Source organism: Fulmarus glacialis, unplaced genomic scaffold (assembly GCF_000690835.1).
Source record: "Fulmarus glacialis isolate BGI_N327 unplaced genomic scaffold, ASM69083v1 scaffold16728, whole genome shotgun sequence".
NCBI classification, from domain to species: Eukaryota; Metazoa; Chordata; class Aves; order Procellariiformes; family Procellariidae; genus Fulmarus; species Fulmarus glacialis.
The window spans coordinates 9,432-25,976 of NW_009230314.1; the positions used below are offsets into that span (position 1 = coordinate 9,432).

General features: G+C 35.8%; 1 protein-coding gene across 1 annotated transcript in view; it reads left to right on the forward strand.

The window, feature by feature from the left end:
• Positions 1 to 348: 348 nt before the first annotated feature.
• LOC104081432 (protein unc-13 homolog A-like) overlaps positions 349 to 16,545 on the forward strand; it is a 21,456-nt gene continuing 5,259 nt past the window's right edge. The window contains exons 1-7 of the mRNA XM_009584185.1: positions 349 to 428; positions 1,474 to 1,550; positions 3,716 to 3,745; positions 6,999 to 7,098; positions 10,671 to 10,788; positions 12,514 to 12,637; positions 15,800 to 15,935. Coding sequence (XP_009582480.1) covers positions 349 to 428; positions 1,474 to 1,550; positions 3,716 to 3,745; positions 6,999 to 7,098; positions 10,671 to 10,788; positions 12,514 to 12,637; positions 15,800 to 15,935 — 665 coding nt within the window. The remainder of the gene's footprint in view (positions 429 to 1,473; positions 1,551 to 3,715; positions 3,746 to 6,998; positions 7,099 to 10,670; positions 10,789 to 12,513; positions 12,638 to 15,799; positions 15,936 to 16,545) is intronic.

Genomic DNA, 16,545 nt, shown 5'->3' on the forward strand with positions numbered 1-16,545 from the left:
AACATTGGGGAAGGCATGACTAAGTAATAGGGTAATTACTTGAGGTATTGAAAATATCAGTTTGTGAAACATGCATGTTGTACTGCCGCTTCTACTTCTATGCCCTTTAGCCAAACACTATCATGACAGCTTGTTCCAGCTCAGTGCTTTTCATTATTCTTTAGTTAAATATAATAAATGCTTTTTCCAAATGAAAGAGCATTTGCACATGCCATGTTCTCAGTTCACAGTGACCTTCTGCTTATGTTAAGTATTCTCTGCATATTTCCTACCATAAAGTCATAACATCCTTCCCAGTTGCATATATAAGAAACAGTCATGACATCACAGTAAAATAAATGAACCAAAATGACTGCTGTTGCTGCTGGAACCCAAGGATCCAAGACGAAAATCAGTATTCCACGTGAAGGCCCCCGATATCTTAGAAGGTGAGTGGAAGAAAGGAAGAGGAGGCAAGTTTGCACAATTTCAGAAGGATATAGAGATGCAGTTGTATAACTTTGAGTCATGCTAAGGGTTACTGAACCTGTTTACTGAACCTTAAGTCAGCAGTGATTAGATTTTTGTTCCAAGTAAATATTTTTTTCATTTGACCCAGATGCACACTTGGGATCAGATTCTCAGCCAGTATGTACCAGACTAGATCTGTTAACTTCAGTGGAACTCCATTGCTTGCATAAGGTGGAAACGTGGCTCTAAGACTATCAGACTGCTGTGGGAGACTTGTTCAGAATAAATAGAATTCAGAAGAGAGATATGCAAATATATTAATCTAAGACACAAGACCAAAAAGTAATATGGTAACAACTTCACATTACGGCAGAGTAGCAATCCCAAAAGATTTAGTAGATCCTAAACCAACATAAGTACTAGACACTTCTATGGGGGGAAAAAAAATACCAAGACTACACATTATGCAAAGTGACTGTAGACTTTCATGAAATCCTGCACTGAATTTTCTTCAGTATCACACTTAACAGATTTTTGACCTTGCGGGCTATCACAGAATCACAAGAAAGGAACCTCTCGATCATTTAGTCCAACATCCATGCTTAAAAACAGGGTCAGCAAGAGCAAGTTGCCCAGGATTGTGTCCAGTCAGGTTTTGAGTATCTCCAAGGACAAAGACTCCACATCCTCTCTGGACAACCTATTTCAGTGTTAAACTACCCTCACAGTGAAAACGAGTTTTCTTATGTTCAGGTGAAACTTTGAGTTTCCATTTGTGCCCATTGCCTCTTCACCTGTTATTAGGCAACAATGAGAAGAGTCAGTCTTGTTCACACCCTCCCATCAGGTATTTATAAATATGGATAAACCCACCCCACCTCCCTAACTTTCTCTTATCTAGACTAAACAGTCTCAGCTCTCACCTCTCTTTTGAGGTGTGGCCATCACCCAGACCCAGTTTCTTGGAACTGCAGACAGCCACTCCTGAACTCGGAAGACATACGCACTTCCCTCTGCTCCAAGGACACTCCCCTACTTGAATTTAAGACCTAAGACCAAAGGCCGCAATTATAACATGATGGAGACTGAAAAATTTGGAAGTAAGATGTTACATGTCTGTGGAAGTACATATACTATTAATCAGAATTAAAACCCCCAAAATATACCCCAGTATTAATCTGAACAAGTAGTCACAAACACCAGAGTTTTTATAATGATTTCAGTGTTTTGAGTATCGTTGTAAAATATTTTAACATTGCATGAGAATATTTATTATCCAGCGAAGTGCTGCAATAGAATTAGAAATTCATGAAGTATATTAAAATTCAGCTTGTTTTTTTGTGCAATATTTATTCACACTTTATTTTAGAAAATTAAGCCTACTTATGCTTAGCTATAGCAAATACAGTAAAATAAGTTTTGACCATGTGAATCCGTGTTAAAAAAAAAAAAAAACTAAACCTTCTGTATTCCATTTCAGATGCTTTGCAAGTATTAAAATCAAAGTTTAAGAACTCCCAAAGTATGTTCTTAATAAAAGAACACAGTTGCACTGAGTTTGTTATTGCTGGCAAAGATGGCATTCAGAAATGTGTTTAGACTAGAGGCAGCTGCATACAGCAGATAGAAGTTGAGGAAATGAGGGTGAGGAAACAGTTGAAATATTTCTCCTTTCCTCTTCCCTCTCAGAGTGTGTGTAGAGGGAGAAAGAATTTGTTGTTGATCTTTCACTGCTCCATCAATTGGCTGGATTTCCTCCATGTGAAACATGGGCAGAGCGTGCAGGAAAAGTGAAACACACTTGCAGTGAGTAAACAGGAGGAAACGGGTAATTTAGTCTTCAAGCCAAACTATTCTTGTCCCATTCGTAAAAAAAGCTTCATTTTAGTTTATGTTCTTTAAAATATTTTTCTACTGGAATGGAACTTCTCTCTGTAAAAGGTAGGTTTTTCTTATCACGCAAGCTCTTTCACCAACGTGACAAATATTTAGTTGGTGGCTATAAAAAGCAACTTCATGGACTGCAGATGTGCATTGCTCATTTAAGTTGATGGGAATATTTCTTGAAAGACTTCCTTTGAGGGAATTCAAGTAAGTGCAGTGTGTAAATTCTGCACTCTTGCAGTGCAGTTGAACTGCTGCAGTGTTTGGACTCTGCTTGTGGCTCAGCCACAGTTTGGCCTCTCCGCATTTGCACTGAAAGTGAAAGCTTTCTCAGCGTGAGACATGATGGAATTATTCAGGCTGTCAGATAGACATTCTGCAAATATGATGCAATTCCATAGAATACTTAGGGCTGTTTATGGATAGATGAAAGCAAGAATAAGGAAAAGGAAGGTAGATGAAGTTAGGCAAGTGGGAAGGGAATCGGAAAACAATGGTAAGCTTTTGGGAACCTTTGCGGTGTGAAGTTGTGGACTCAACTTTCTGTTTTATTGGCAATTACTAGGTCTTAAGTATAGTAGTGAAATATATGATATACATAAGTATATTCTTATAGCAGGTTTAATTTTTGTAGGACTGCAGTGATGTTTCATCCAAATTGAACTGAGCTGTCTTACATGCATTGATATGGCAGGAAAATTTAAAGAATATTTATGTTGTTTAAAAGTCTAAATTCACTGAACTTTAGTAGTCAGACACTTGAAACAAAATGATAACCAGGTTAGATTTTCATAATTATGATGACTATCTGAATCAAATCGTATTAGCTTCAGGGCATTTTTCATTAGTGGAGGTGATATCATAGCATGGAACTTAGCATGGCTGTTGAACAAAGTCAGGATTTGAAATGTTCACTTTTTAATTGGTAAGGTGTTACTGCAGTATGTCTCTTCTAATAGGCAGAATAAATACAATGTAATAAAGGATTCTTTGTAAGATGATAGAAGCTACTTCAGTTTATATGAAATCTGTGAGCCTTCTGTGACTATTATTGAGAAGAATTTTTAACTAGCATTGAGGTGATGGATAGTATAGTACTGTCCCTGGTCACCTGGTCTCCATTCTGCCCTTTGTGTTGTATCCATGTATTTACTAGTTTCTGTAAGCTGCAAAGACTTTTCACATGTTTTCTTTCCCAAAGAATTCTGAGTAATCATATTATCTTAGCACGATGGTGCTTACATTTTTTTTAAGAGTACTTGTTTCCATTTTTGATTGATGTTTTTTATATCACAGAAGTCCTTTAGATTTTTTTTTCCATAAAATTCATTGGCAAGCATTGTTAAGGTGTTATCTGAATATAATCAATTTTTTTTTATAGTGAAAAAAGGAAGGTTGGATAAAGCAGCTGGTAAGTCTGATTTCCCTTTTAATTTCTGCTTTACAGTTTTATTTCTTAGGCATGCACATGTGTATCACGCTAAAGAATCATTTAAGCTTGCGACTGCTTGCATGCATTTCATCAACAGTTCAGTACAAAACAAATGAGGAAAGAATTTAAAAATACACGTATATTTTAAAGATCGAATTAACAAACAAGATTGTGGCCTCAGGCAATCTGTAATTTTCAGTTATTAATCGTTATTGTCTCTCAAACTAGTGGTATTTAAAGGATATATCCACTGAAAAGAAGTTTTACATAATTTGATGACCTAAATGGGTCATCACTCAGGAGAAACTATTTTTTACATAAAAAGGGTGCAGGATTTTAGCTTCACCAGGGCAGGGAGGAGATGGTGTCTGAATTTTCCCAGTGAGGAAATACAGATGGGAGATACTGATGGACAGTTACAGAGATCAGGTATAGGCTCTAGGCAATAAACATGAGCAAAATCAAGCTGCCCAGGACTCTGTAAGTCTGCCTCCAGAACCAAGATTTAGCCAGAGTGGAAAAGAAAGTCCAAACTCAGCCAGAGATTTCTCACACATAGGTAGACTATAAATTTAAAGCCTTCAAGATCTTTGTAATTACTAGTTCTCAGGAGAAGCTGGTATAAAGTCAAATCAATGCAGCAAGTTTTGCCATTAGGTGTCTAGCTAATACATTTAAGCAACCTCTGCAAATCATTTAAAGTTATCTGGATTAAAGAAAGGTAACCTGAACTAGCACAGGTGAAGCTGCTTTCTGGCAACATGATTCTTCTAACTCTCTGAAGTAGTCATTCTTCACAGTAGGCTGTGAAGTATGTGTATGAAGTATAGACTGAAGAATCATCTTTCTTTCACTGAAATCCTAATGCAATCAGAAAAATCTTCTGCAGGGTTCAGCAAATCTTGTATTTTGTTGGTACTCAAAAGAGGTGATAATTTAAAAAAGATGATTATCAAATAGAATTATTTGATAAAAGTTAAGTAATTTTAATTTTCCTTTGAATGCTATTGAAGACTTGTTCATGCCATAAGTAATGGCAATAAAGTTTGAATGGTGTATTCTCTGATAATTGGCTGTGTTTTCTTGGGCAGAAAAATTATGTAGGTGGTGACTAGAGGTTGGGAGCTGCAGTAATGGCTTTGTGGAAACAAAGTTTCTTATCATTAAACAAAATTTACAGCTCCTTTCCACTGCCGGGGTATTGTAATAATATTTAGTCTTGACACTGTTATTCTTCAAGGAGGTTACATATTCGCAGTTATTTAGAAGATAGAGTTTCTACGTTTTCTTACTTGACATAACTCATGAAATCAGAAGAAGGTGAATTAGTGGTAAAGTGCTGAAGGGTAACATTTAGATCCAGAGAAGAGCCAAAGAGGCCAAGGAACTACTGGAGAAACAGCTATTTTAAAAGGCAGATGACAAGGTTCCAGGCAAGACAATGATAATGCAGGCAGTCTGAAATTTCTTTAGTTTTTGTGCTAGAAAAGTTGCTGGGGAAGGATAGGCGATTAGGTTTGATAACCTGGCATGATACATAGGAACATGAAATTTTCAAATGGGAAAGAAATTATAGAGTTTAGTATGAAGATAATAGAACAATGAAAGAGACTACCACTAAAAATGTGTCATAAAAAGTCTCTACCTTTTCAGTTACGGCTTCACTTAAAGGAGATAAGTTTTAATTTTGGGGAAGGCTGGTTGTTGGATTTTTTTATTTAAATGTAGATACAGCTGTGAGTGCTCAAAATGGCTGGAGTTAAACATTGTAGGTGGCTATTTTTCAGCCATGCGATTTAATGGAGAGTTCTTTTGAAAATTTCTCAAACCTTGAGTTGCAAGCCTCCAAACTACAAACAAATCTTGCAAGAAAACATTTTGCAAATTTTGTGTTTTGTTTGCCTCAGTTACACAGAATGAGCAATAGGATGTATGCGAATCATGCATCGTTTGACACCATTTCTTACAAATAAGTCACCAGTCAATCTATATTGACTTTGTCAAGTTTTTTCAGTGTAAGAACAAAGACATGTTTGAGAAGACAGGTGCACTGCATTATAGAAAATAAATGGACAACATTGATCACTGTTGATTTTGTTTATTGAAAAAAATAATTCCCATTACATAACATCCTTTTGTCCTTTTGTCAAACATTATCATCAGCCCTAATCGATAAGATCTACATACAGGATGTACAGAGCTAACTCTTCTTCACACTTTTTGTTAACTGCAGTGTAATTTGATACAACCTATTCAATAGCCTATTGTAGAAAGTGACAGCGACAGCTTCCCTCTCACCCAAATTGGTTGATTGACCTGTGGTAATACAGACAGCTCAAAAATTACTTCTGTTCTTGGCTACATCTCATATGTATATTTTGGCAGTAATTCTATTTTTTTTAAAAAAGAAAAGTCTTCTTTTGACTGTATGTCAATGTTGATCCTTATGTAGGATGATGGAGGCTAATGAAGGATGTGTTACATGCATGCAAGCTGAGAAGCTTTTCTGAACAGCCATATTCATCGAGATGATATAATATGCCCTTTGCTGCCTTAGATTCCTGTGTGAGGCCCTAAAGGGTAGAGCTTTCCCTTAGTTCTTTTGCTTTTTTCTGTCAGTGATATTTTCAAGCACTTTGAAATTTTTTAAATTTTATTCTTTTTGCTGATCAGGTCCAATTTTATAAATACTCATACTGTGCATTTAGAAAGATATTTACAAAAATGTTTGAGTTTATTTGGGACTGCATCTGAAACCCATTTTGCTGCTGCAGAACTAGATTCACACACAAAGACTGAATTACATGTTACAAGTCTGAGGCCTTGCCTTAATTGGACATAAAAGCCCATTAGCCAGTCACCAATAGTATCATACCAATTGAAAAGCAAAGAAAATCCTAATTTGCAGAAAGGGAGCGCGTACTGGTTTCATGCAAGATCTGTCAGGGAGATTGATAAATAATCTGAGAAGCCATGTCTGGAAGCTGATCCTTAAAATACTTGCTTGCATTTAGAATTATGTTCTCTCCCACCTGTGATGGGCAGGGATTTTCCTGTCATAATCCCATTAGAATTAATAAGAATTTCCTTGTTCAAATCCACATATTTGAACCACATCTCTCAATGTTTTGTATGGAGTAAGAGTTAAACCCCTACTACCATGGGGCTGAATGTTTCCAGCTTCTAGGAAGAAATAAAGTGGGGTTTAATGTGCTGGTTATCTCTTTTTCAGATGCATTCAAAACCTATGTTGTTTTAAAAGTCCAAAATTTAAAAAGCACTACAATAGACAGAAGGGGAACTGAACCTTGCTGGGAACAGGACTTCATGTTGTAAGTAACAGGGAATTCTTATTAATTGGTTTTGTTGTATCTTTCCTGTATTTGGATAGTTTAGAGCAATTAATAACATCTGAGACCACGTACAGACTGCAAAAACAAGGAAAAAATATCTAGCTCAGAGAAAAGGTGACAGGCTAGTTCTAGGGAACAGAACAAAAGTTAATTTTGCAAGCCACATTGCAGATCAAGGCCAGCAGTCAGCAAGGGGAAGAAAATATTTGCCTCCAGTATCTTTAATTTCATGTAAAGTTTGAGGAATACAGGAATGAGAAGAAAGAGAACTCAAATTGGTCCTCATGCAACTTGATTTTTGTTTTACTCAATTTCCTTCTGTATGACTCATATTTTATATACTTAACTGCCAATTTAGGTAGTGTCTTTATTTTTGACCCATACTGTTTCTCACTTCTGTCTGCAGATCTTTGTCCGCTTCACTCAACTCTCCATCTTGTTATTCAATCTTTGTTCTCCTCTTTTCTCTAGAGCCTTATATACACCTCACTGGTCAGGAGGGTCAAAACACTTATATTTTATTCCTGAGGTCTAGAGTTGGTTGAAATATTTTTACAGAATTAAACATTTAATTGGCTTCAGTTATTTTTATGAAAAATGTCCTTTTTTCAATTTTGGGTTTTTTCTAAAACCAAGTATTTTAATATTTTGTCAGAAGAATGAGTTGTTTTGAATCATTTTTCCATACTTTCTGTTTATCAAAACCTATAAATATCTTTTGACAGGCTCTACGTATGCTGAAACTGATATTTTGATTGAAATAACCCCCCCAATTTTAATTTTATTCTATGTTAAAAACAGCATTTCTGAAATCTTCTCCATTTTTTTTCTTCACAGATATTTCACATAAATTAATTTTATTTGACAGTGCTCTTGATCTCACTTAAGGGCTTCATCTTCATTGCAAATTTTTCCTGAAGTTATTAATTGAATATGGAATTTTTTTTGGTGTCGTGGAACTGCTTTCTTAGACAACTGTGGCAGACCTCTAGCTTGCTTAACTGAAGACTCTTGAGTGACTGAAGGACCTGTTACGTTAAGCCAACATATATATATATATCTTCTTCACATGACATTTTATGGCTAGATGTAATGACATATCAAAGAAGTCATCAAAAATTCTGACTTCTGACCATATAAAACTAATCTTAATCTGGGGCTAATTCTTCCCCCACTCCCCAGTTGTCAGGCTTCTCTAGCAGACTGTTCAGAGCCACAGCCTAAATATCCAAACAGGAGGATTGTATGTGTCTTTGAAAATGCTAAGGAAAGTTCGTATCAATAGCTAGCCTTTATAAATACCATTCTTATCCTGCAGCTTTCACCTGTAGAAAAGATTGTTATGTTTCAGTGTAGAGGAATCATTGCTGTATGATAATACTGTTAACATGATTTTTCTGGCACTTTACTGATCCAGACATAATAGTTCTATAAAATATTGGACATGGATTGGATGACAATGTAGTAGTATACCAGGAAGTAGATCAATTAAATTTCAGCATTTGCCCTGTCTGTTACCGTTAGTGCAGGAGGCAATTAAAAATATTTTAAAGTGGGTGTGTGTAACCTATCCTCTAAATTTTCCTGAGGAGTTAAAATATTATTTAATACATTTGCTTTTCTGTTGTATAAATGGTTTGCTTTTAATCATATTGTATGTAAATGAGAGTCTTCCATGACATCAATGAGAATGAGCAATTTATTAGGATTACTTTCTCAATTTGCAATTTAAATGTTACCAAAGAATGCTAAACCACTTTTCTAGCAAATATGCTATGAGGTTGCTGTAGCTCCATCTACTGCCTACTCAACTATACAACACAGCAGACTTTTAAAAAGCATTATAAATAGGCATTTACAAATACATTTATATAGACTTTGTAAAGTCATATTGTAGTTCATTTTCTTAAGGGCTCTCTCTCCATCTCTGCCTGTAAAAAACCTGTTCTGTTAGCACGTATTACCAGCTTGCATTTTAAAAATTACGTATTGTTTGAGCTTTCAATATGCAGCTTCACTGTTCAGTTATCAGTGCAACACTTTTAAAGTTGGGGTCCAAAAACACCAGAAGATAAGAATTTACAATCTGACTTCCATAACAAATTGGTAAAGGGAGAAGCTGAAGAAAACCGAAAATTCACTATATCTATTCAACTGCTTGAGTACAGCAGAAAATTAGACAATGAGGCAGCCAACACAATGTTTTTTGAGAGCAATGTGATGAGTTCAGTACCTGTCTCAGGGGTGGCACCCTTTGCTCTTCTCAGGTTTCACTTGTCCTTTTCCTGGAAACTTTAAGTACACAGTAATTCACTGTGGTACATCACACAAATCAGTTGAAGATTAGTTTCAGTACTTAAAATTAATTCAGTCAAATGGAGATTACATACAATCAGTCACAGCAGACACCAATGCCTACTTCATTATATTGTTCATATTTACAGAACTGGCATGTAACTATATATAGTAATCCATAAAGGAATGCCAGACATTCCGTGAGGAAATAACTTCTCTCTTAATTTTAGTTCAATGTCATGGGTGAGTCATATGGCCTGGCAAAATTTTATTTTAAATTCTTGCAAAATAAGGTTGTGGTATGGTATTTTTTTGGTCAAAACCAGCTAGTAATAAAATGCATGCATCCTATAAGTAGAATTAAAATAGAGCCTGGATCTGCAACTCTTGAAGTTGAGAGCTGTTTTCCCATTGTATTTTTGTTGTGTAGTGCAGCTTCTCAATTCTAATGAAGGAAACAAGCTCCAAATATCTTTTATACCTGGTCTTCTTTACAATGAAAACAAGAAACTGGTTCCGTTTCCTGTAGGAAATGGTCTGGCACTTCCTTCTAGATTTTTGTGAGGGAAGATGGAATTTTTCCCATCCCATTATAAATCATTCTTAGCTGATGGTCCATGTTGGTTGGCAGTGTGTGCCATCATAGCTGACATTGCCGACTTTTACTGTTTCGTTGAAAATGTTCCTCTCAGTTTTCTATTTAAAAGACTGATCATTTTTGTGGATCCCAGTTTTACCTAAAATAACTCACCTGGCAAAAGGCTAGCTATATTATACTACTCTTGCACCTAGCAAGTTAGCTACAGTGGAACCTGAGAATGCAGGTTCTTCAGGGCTGTCCTGAGCAGACCAGTGTCCTGAGGAGGCAACTGAGTAATTCCACAGGCAGAAGCTGCTCAGAAGAAGCTAAATCTGAACTAAAGACATTTCCTGGTCCTGGTTTCTTCTTGGGTTATATCCAATAGGGCCAAGTCTTGTAGCAAAATAAAGTTACTGACAACTGGGACTTCTGTGCCACATTTCCAGCAGAATTGTCCTCATCAGTTTGTAAGAACAATCCTGAACAATAAGGCTTGAAACTTGGCTTGTCCAGTCTAACCTTTGTATCATACCTACTATCTTGCATTTTATGAGTATACTGAAAACAAAACAACTCCGTATCTGCTGTAAGTCACTAACTCAAGTTATTATGATAGATTACTGAGCAGTTGAGACTGTGTTTTCAGTTTAATGGTTTCTGTATTCATTGTTTTTAGTGAAATCTCTGCTGATGGAAAGGGCTTCATTATAGAGCTGTGGAAGAAAGGCTTGCTCTGGGATAGTATTATAGGAGTTTTATGGATTCCCCTTGCAGCTGTGGAACATGCAACAGATGTAAGTCAACTTTCTGTGGAAATACAAAACAATGAGTCAAATCCAATTAATTTCCCCAAATACTGTAATGACTTTTATGATCGATGTATATTTCTATCTCATTTGTTTCAGTCTGTAATATTGAGGCATAATGCACATGTGACTCTCAAAGTGACAACTGTTATGCATTAGCCATATACCCTGGAGAAATTGTTCACATACTGAGTCAGGTATAATTCAGTAAGTGGGTTAGAGTTCATCTGCACTCACGAATTATTAGGGAGGCAGGGACGGTTTGGTTTATGTGATTAGAGTGAGGGAATTTCAAATTGAGGTTCCTGGCCTGGGTCTTCATTGTGTGACCTTGGGTAAATCTCTATTAAAATGGGCAAAATGCTGTTGTTCTGTCTCTGAAGGGAATTGGCCATTGTCTCAAAAAGGAAAACAGAAATTTGCCCTGTGGTACTATGGAAGAAATTAATAGTACAATGCATAGAGAAGGGTGAATGGAGAAAATGGGTCAATCCCAAGAGTTGTCATGTATCCAGTATAGTCTTAGTTAGCCACCAGAATGAGCATGCTTGCTCTCAATAGGCTAGAAAATAAAGAAAAAAGGTTTCTGGGATTGTGGAAATACTGAAGCAATCTGCAAGTGCTGCAAAATTGTCTGAAATCAGAAAAAGTAAGAGGTACCTTATTCTAATACTCCACAATTCTCCCATTCATAAATATGCTTTCTTACACATAGTCCACAGAGTCTATTTTCAGAAAAGTAACTCTGAATTAGAGAAGATGAATTTAATCTCTGCAAATAAAATTAAGTTTCCCTTCTTTAAATTTTCTAAAAAATAAAAAAGGCAATTGATGATGAGGTAAAGGAAAGAGAATCGGAAAACTTCTTCCCACAGCATCTCCCATCAGTCTCTATAGCCATTTCTTTATAGGAACTAATAAATATTCGTATATACATTGTACTGACGTTTCAATGATTCTACTCAGAGGATGGAAGCAGGGGAAGAAAGTAATTCCTGCTTAAATTAGAAGTTGCTCTGTATCGCAGCTGCCGAGCACCATTTCAGGCCCCAAGACAGGTTGTTTTGCTCTGCTACCCTAGCTGTTGTTGAGTTACAACTTGCTGACACAGAAGTTGTGGCTTAACAGTAAAGACTGAAGTGTTAAACAAAGATGCAAGAGTAGAGATTTCTTAATTTCTTCAGACCCTCTAAGCCTTCATTTATAATTAGGTCACTGTGGAACTTTCCTAGTTATTTGTCCTGCTCCTCTTAAACCTGCAGCTCTGCTCTGGGCTTTATAATTCAGAAATAACCTATAAGGGAGCGTTACTTCAGAAGCTCTTTTTTGGCTTGTTATTAGCATATATTGATTGCTTCAGTCTTGCTAAAATGTACTTGTTTGGCACCAGTTCAAAGGGGAACTGGAAAATCTTAGTTTATAAGAGTAATTTTCAATATTCATATTTCTTGCATCTTAATTATCTGACCATCATAATGTGTATTTGTCTATATTGTAGAGCAAATATTTTATTTGTTTGAATTCCATGCCTGTGAGAAAACTTGATGAAGTCCTAACCACTATTTACATTAAAAAAATTTGGAGTCTAGAATGGATCCTAAGCCTATTAGTGTCATAAAGAAACTCCTATTGACTTAGGGGAACCTTCCTGCAGGAAAAAGTGGATAATGCTATAAATCCTACCCAGGTAACTTTCAGAATGTTTTTTCCTAGGAAGGTCCAGGTTCCTGGTGGACATTGCATTCTGAAGTAATAAAAAATGGGAGTGAGATTCAAGGCACAAAAACACCAACTTCACATGAGATCTTACTGGATGTCTACTTTGCATTACCATTTGGTGAGTTACGGATTGAGGTCTCACTCCAGCTTTCCAACCATTCTATTCCACTTTAAGTTCCTAAAATACAGTGGCAAATAGTAATTTTTCTATAGAATTGTAAATGCCTATTCATCACTGGAGCATTTGTATAATTGATACTGGTAAGTAATAGAATCACTGAGAGCCACTTCCCTGGAGGAGCTAGATGAACTATTTCACTGGTTAATGTTCATCCACATGTGGATTGTAGAGCTGAAGAAAGAAGAAGTACTTCTGTAAGGCTCAATCTACTAGAGCCTCTGTGTTATAGCTCTGTATCACAACATCTTTGATCAGCTGTTTGCACAACATAAGTTTTAGTAAAATCTAGGGCTTCACAGCATTTTTATCTTATTAGCAAAGGTTGTCTGCCTTTATGAATAGTGCATGTGAAGATGGAAACTGCATATATGTGTATGAAAATAGTGTATATGAAGATAGATCAAATAATGCATCTCCTCACATTATTTCCAGATACAATACAAAGAGATTGACTTTATCAAGATTATAAGTCCATCTATGCGGTGGTCCAATATGCCAAATAAGCTCACAAAGAGAAATTGCCTTAATATTTTAGTCTTTAAACAGTCTAATGAACTATGGCTAAAAACACTAATCCTAAAATTTATGCAAGAATAAAAGTTCAAAACATGAAGAAATGTGAATGAGAAACATTATCTATTGAAAGGGAGGAATAGAAGTCATACCAAAAATATGCTCTTCGGCTGTTGAATGTTCTTTTTGAAATGCATTGTTTGAAACTGAACTTGGCAATACATATGATGCTGATTAGAGCAGACTGGTTATTTCTGATGTTTCTGGGTGTAGTCTGCATGACTACACTCCTGTTAATACATGTGGTAGAACGTATACCTTTTCACAGAGCAACTGTGGACTGTTGTGGATTCTTATGAGTCACAACAGGCAACAGGGCCTACATCCCCCCCCCAAATTACTCTTTATTTAGTACTTCTTAGCCATTAAAACATTCTAAAAGGTAACCTAAGCCATAGTCACATTCTGGTTTTTGTTTCCGCTTTGTTTGTTTGGTATTTTTTCCCCGGCAGCCACAAGCGATTTTCAGTTGTTGGAGTAAAAATTCATATGGAAGAACTATTTTCTTGCTATTGACATGTGCCTCCATCTAGATTATTTTCACTTATGAGATAATTTTATTTCCTTTAAGCATGATGGAAAGTGTATATAGGTCAAATGGACTGAGTCCTTAAGTATAAAAAGAGAATAGTAGTACAAAGAAGGAGCAGTTTATAAAGAAGATGACAGAAAAGGACAACAGTTTGTGCAGTAACAGTGGAATACCCATTATAAAAGGAGAAAAATTGGTATAAATTGTATTTATTCTATGCGCCACAAATTCTTCTTGAAACCTCCTTTGAATCATCAGAATGCTTTAAGTGTGTCCTTATATAGTTTTCATACCTAGAAACCTGGTGCAAGTCTGTTGTAAACACACGATTAGAGTTTCTGTAAGCTGTAAATTCAGGTTGTTACTGATTTCAGGCTGCTACTTGAAGGGAGCGTTGGTTTGTAGGTTGATGCCTGTATTCTGTTTCCAAATAAATATATTTGAAAGAGTGTTTTAAAGACAGTCCCTGGGACTGTAGTCATGGAGCGCTGTGGAAATCCTGTAGAGGTCTCTCTTACACTATAGTTTTTGGTGAGGAGGGAAGAATTCAAAAGCATTACTGTCGGGTATTGAGAAAGCCCCATGTTTATCTTTACCCTCTACCTGGAGTTTAACTAAGGCATTACATTTTGATTGCTTATTCTGTTGAATCAGTAGCCTCTTTGTTATGACAAATTACATTGGAAAGGTAGAAGACTGCAGTTATTTTTCACATTTCCTGAAAGATGTCCATTTGAGAATGCCAAATACTTGGTAGAAATATAAGAGCCTTCCACGCTGCTTTAACAATATGGCTTCATTTGGACATGAAGCACTGTATATATATATGTAGTAACAGGGAAATGTTTTAACATTAGTTCATTCATCACCAAGGGATTAGCAAATGAGAAAATGAATTGTTCTGATACAATTTTGATCAGCCTAAAACAAGGTCCTGAAAAATCATAGCAGAGTGATTGGGAAAACTCATGCATCACAGTATAAAATTCTAAGTACAGAGCACCTTAGTGTAATGATTAAATATACTTACAACCTAAAAGTTGGCATTAACTTATGCAGTAGGAAAACCACAAGATCCTGTTGTTTCCCAAAGTATTATCTTTATCTTCACTTTGTTTCACAACAGTGTTGCTTTTATTTTGAGCAAAAGATATGTCATAAGTTTTACTTTTTTGGTAGCTAACCAGGTGTGAGTAAATAGTGTGAGAGGAAATAAATCAAAACATAGTTCCTAATATGTAAGCAAAACATCAAAAATGGAAGAAAAGAGATAGGCACACAAATTCTTCTAATCAGTATGGAAGAAAATTTCCTCACACTCAGGGTCAGATCATGAACCCTTTCCTCTCACTAAAGCTAACAGGATGATTTATAGAGTAAAATGTTCTGCAGGAAATCAGTTTGTACCTCCACCTGCAGATGAGACTTGCCAGGTTTCTCCAAGGAGAGAAGAGCTTGAAAAAGGTCAGTTCTAGGCCAACAGCACATGGAATTAAAGTAAAACCTGATTCTTTACTTAAAACACAAAAAACCCCAACAACAAAACCAAAAAACAAATAAACAAGAAACCCAAAACAAAACGAAAAACCCCACATCTTGGAATGCTGTGCATGGACACATAAGAAATACGTGGCCAGTTAACAACTGAAGTTGGACTGGAAAATTAAGAGGTCCATTTTCTTCCCAATCCAGCAATAGCTCATTTTTCAATTGTAAAATGAACTGTTTCCAAATTTGTGTAACAAAAAAGTAACTGCTTTAGGCCTCTTGAAGTTTTCAGAGCAACAATCAGAAGGTGATCTTGGAACTCTGTTTCTGCTGTTCTTGTAAAAAGTGATTTAATTATAATAATGTTTTGTAATTGACTCGATTAATTCCGTATTACTAAGAATTTAATTAATTTATTTCATTAATTTAATGTGTACGTCCTCTTTTAGAAGTTCCTTCTGTAAAATAGACTGAAAGATTTCTAGCAGCTTTTTCTTTCTCTACAGATACCCACCAAGATTTAGATTGCAGAGCCTGGCACAGAGGGACACCCCTCCAAGGTACAAGACATTCACATCAAGATACATATAATAGTCTGTCATCCATGGAAAGTGGTCTCAGCATACAAGAAAGCAAACTAAGGTATTTTAATTTGTCATATTGCACATGTATCATAACATTTATTGATTTTTTTTTTTTTAATTTTCTAAAAATTTCTGAGTGATGTTGTGATACATATACAATTCTTTTAAGCAAAAATGTGACTGGAAGTTTTATAAACAAGTAAAACTATAAGGCATGTGTGTCCATTATTATGGTGGGACAGAGCATGATAAGTCTTCATGTTCTATTGAAAGAAAAAACATGAAGAATACTGTATCCTGCCAAACCAGTTTGCAAATATGTGTGCCTTCTCAATGAATCATCTGTGGTCAGAAAAGAGGATTTTAGCCTACAAAAAATGTAGATATTAAAAGCAACCAGAAACATCTTTGGCAAATTGCCACAAAACAAGAATGTAATCTATTAATGATGCAAAAGGGGTAAATAACATTCTAGAATCTTTTGCAGCAGGTTGTTATGGATATACAGATGGCTTCAGAAGTGCAAACGTGTTGGTCTTCATTTAAAGTGATGTTTTAAAGGATAATATTTTAAAGACAATGCAGGTATTTGTTAGCTTTTCTATGTTCTTTAATGGGACATTCATGGTAAAGCAAGTTTCTTTCAAATAAAAGGAACATCTCACTGA